Genomic DNA, 2,842 nt, shown 5'->3' on the forward strand with positions numbered 1-2,842 from the left:
ATTGTGGTTGGGAAGTCCACACCACAGTGGGCATATTTTCTCCTCCCACGTTTCATGGTAGAAACTAAAGTGACCATATGCTAGCCAAGCATCTCTGTACACTTAGAATAAAACTAAAGTTCAGCCCTGACCGGTTTGGCTCAGTGGATAGAGCATTGGCCTGCAGAGTGAAGGGTCCCAGGTTCGATTCTGGTCAAGGGCACACGGGTTGCAGGCTCAATCCCCAGTAGGGGGCATGCAGGAGGCAGCCGATCAATGTTTCTCTCTCATCATTGACGTTTTTCCCTCTCTCCCTCTTCCTTCCTCTCTGAAATCAATAAAAATCTATTTTTTTTAAAAAGAGAAAGGTCAGGAGAGCCGACCTCCTAAGGACTCCAGGATACACATGAATCCTGAGCCTCAAATATTGCATAGAAAACAGGCCTCACCTCATCAAACCATAGGCCTCACCCCACCACAGCTCGCTGACCAAACTGCTCTATGCTGAAAGACAGGAGACCTGCACCTCGAGAAACCCAGGAGGGTCAGGCAAGCCAGCATTCCTCTGTGGATGCAGTCAATATTCAGGACCCGGCCCTAAGGATTGCACAGGGCAGGGGGTGCGCACCTGGCAGGCCGGGCAGGCCTCACCGCGGTCCCAGCCGCAGTCGCTGCCGCAGTGGCCCACAAAGGGTGGGTAGCCACTGAGCAGGATGTAGAGGATGACGCCCAGGCTCCAGAGGTCGCAGCGCTTGTCATAGATGCTGGCCTCCTCGCTGAAGGCCTCCACCACCTCAGGGGCCATATACTCTGCAGAGCCGCACTGCGGGGAAGAGGGGGAAGCGGTGATGACTAGATGCCATGGGGGAGGGGGACGCCACTGGCAGGGACTTTCCAGTGTAATGTGAGGCAAGGGACCGCCCAGTCACCTGAGCCTGAGACGCAGTGACTGACAGCTCTGTTCGGCCAATTACAGGCGACGGCGGGTGCCAGCCCGCCCCCACCTGACCACAGCCCCGCCCCAAAACCTGGGTCAGCCCTGGCTCTACGGAGGGGAGGAGACAGGGCTGGCAGAGCTTCCATGTCAACTCAAGGGTAGACGGGGCAGGACGTGGCCATGGTCAGACTGAGCCCTGAGAAGGGGCACTGGGGTGCCCGGGGTGGGGGATCTACGGGTCCCCCATGTTGGCTGACGAGTGCCAGTCCAGCCCCTCCCATTCCTCCAGTGCCCCTTCCCCCACCTCAGGTAGACAGAGTCCCCAGTGGAGAGAGTGGGGAGTAGTGGTAATGGTGCAGCCTCTCCCCGTCAGCTGCAGCTTAAGGTTCTCAGTTAGGGGTGGGGTGGGGTCCATGTGGGTGGCTGTTCACTCCACCTGCCCACACCCAGGACTCCCCTGGCCACCAGGGTGCCTTTCGGGTGAAAGGAGGTGCAGGGTTAGTCTGGCCTTGAGAACGCTAAGGGCAGGGAAGGGGGAGGGGCGCAGGTGTGTTCCCGGGTCCCCCAGCTCTGGAAGACAGCAAATGTCCTCCTCTCCTGAGTCACATTGGGCAGGGACCATGGGCACAAGGCCTTTCACAGTACAGCTGAGCCTGTACGGCCAGGGTGGCAGGGTGGGAGCATGCGCAGCACATGTGCCCTCTGCTCTTCTCCAGGGTGCCTGTTTACTTTTAACACCATTCAAAGGGAAAAAATGGGGGTGGGGGACAGAAAAAAAAGGAAAACCCAACAGCAAAAACTTTATATAAAAAGATACCCCCCCAACTGAGCTGAGCTGAGCACAGCACCTCAGAACCCAAGGGGGGGTGGGAGTGAGGGGTGTTGCACAGCCTGCTGGTCACTGGCTGGCAATAGCTTAAAAAAAATCTTGAGATCTGATGGGGGAGGGGGTGACCTATGTACAGCAGAAGGGAGGGGTCATGCATGGTCCCCCACCAGGACCACGGGGGCTGCAGAGAGGCTGGCTCGCTGCCGCCGCTGGGCCAGCTTGGACTGGGATGGTGGGGACAGGTGCAGGTAGCGTGAGGTAGCTCGGATGACCACGGGCTGGCCCTGCCCCACCTCCTCCAACGCGTCCTCCTCGCGCTGGGCCAGCTGCCGGTTCATGGCGATGGCCTCAGCTGCGAAGGATGTGAGGTCTTTGGCACAGCTGTTCCTGGGGACAAGACGGGCCAGTCACCAAGGAAGGAGAGGTGGCTGCCAGGCATACCCTCTGCTTCCCTTAGGGCCCAGGGTCTGTACAGTGCCCTGGAGGAGGGGCTATGGCCCCAAGCTCCCCCGCCCCCTGGCCTGGGACCGAATCCACCAGCCCTACAAGGTCACCCAGTTCTTGAATGGCCTCCCCTACAACTTAAAGAGAACTTATTTTGCATTTTTAAAACACCTTAACTTTTAACCTCCCCTCTCCAACCCGAGACCCCATGCAGGCCTCACCTCTGCAGAACCATGGGCGTGGGCAGGGTGTTCTCTGGGGCGCACTGCAAGGAGACCAGAGAAGCGGGTCTAGAGAACACAGTGAGGTTCATCCATCCTGCCCAGGGCCAACCCTCCCAGATCCCCCATGGCCCTGACACCAGTAAGGGTTAAGGGGAACACCTGCCTGGAAGCTGGGGCAAACAGGATATTGCAGCCCAGGTGCCTGTGGTGGGGGTGCCAGTGGCTCCCCAACCACCCCACCTAACCATTCCCAGCCCAGCCCCTTCCCCTTCTCAATCACAAACACCAACCTCCCCAGCCCAGAGCCCTTACTAGACACTTACTAGTGCATGCCACTTCTGGGGGGTCAAAATCCGCTCGGTAATAGCCGGTTCGGCAGGTGCAGATGGAAGATGCCTCTGAGGGGGATCTGCTGTTGGAGGGGCAGGG

At 58.8% G+C, this 2,842-nt stretch overlaps 1 protein-coding gene across 1 annotated transcript in view; it reads right to left on the minus strand.

Moving 5' to 3' along the window:
• Positions 1-478: 478 nt before the first annotated feature.
• MKNK2 (MAP kinase interacting serine/threonine kinase 2) overlaps positions 479-2,842 on the minus strand; it is a 13,760-nt gene continuing 11,396 nt past the window's right edge. The window contains exons 12-13 of the mRNA XM_015564665.1: positions 608-802; positions 479-499 (exon numbers count right to left, since the gene is read on the minus strand). Coding sequence (XP_015420151.1) covers positions 479-499; positions 608-802 — 216 coding nt within the window. The remainder of the gene's footprint in view (positions 500-607; positions 803-2,842) is intronic.

This window comes from Myotis davidii, unplaced genomic scaffold (assembly GCF_000327345.1).
Source record: "Myotis davidii unplaced genomic scaffold, ASM32734v1 scaffold198, whole genome shotgun sequence".
Classification (NCBI taxonomy): Eukaryota; Metazoa; Chordata; class Mammalia; order Chiroptera; family Vespertilionidae; genus Myotis; species Myotis davidii.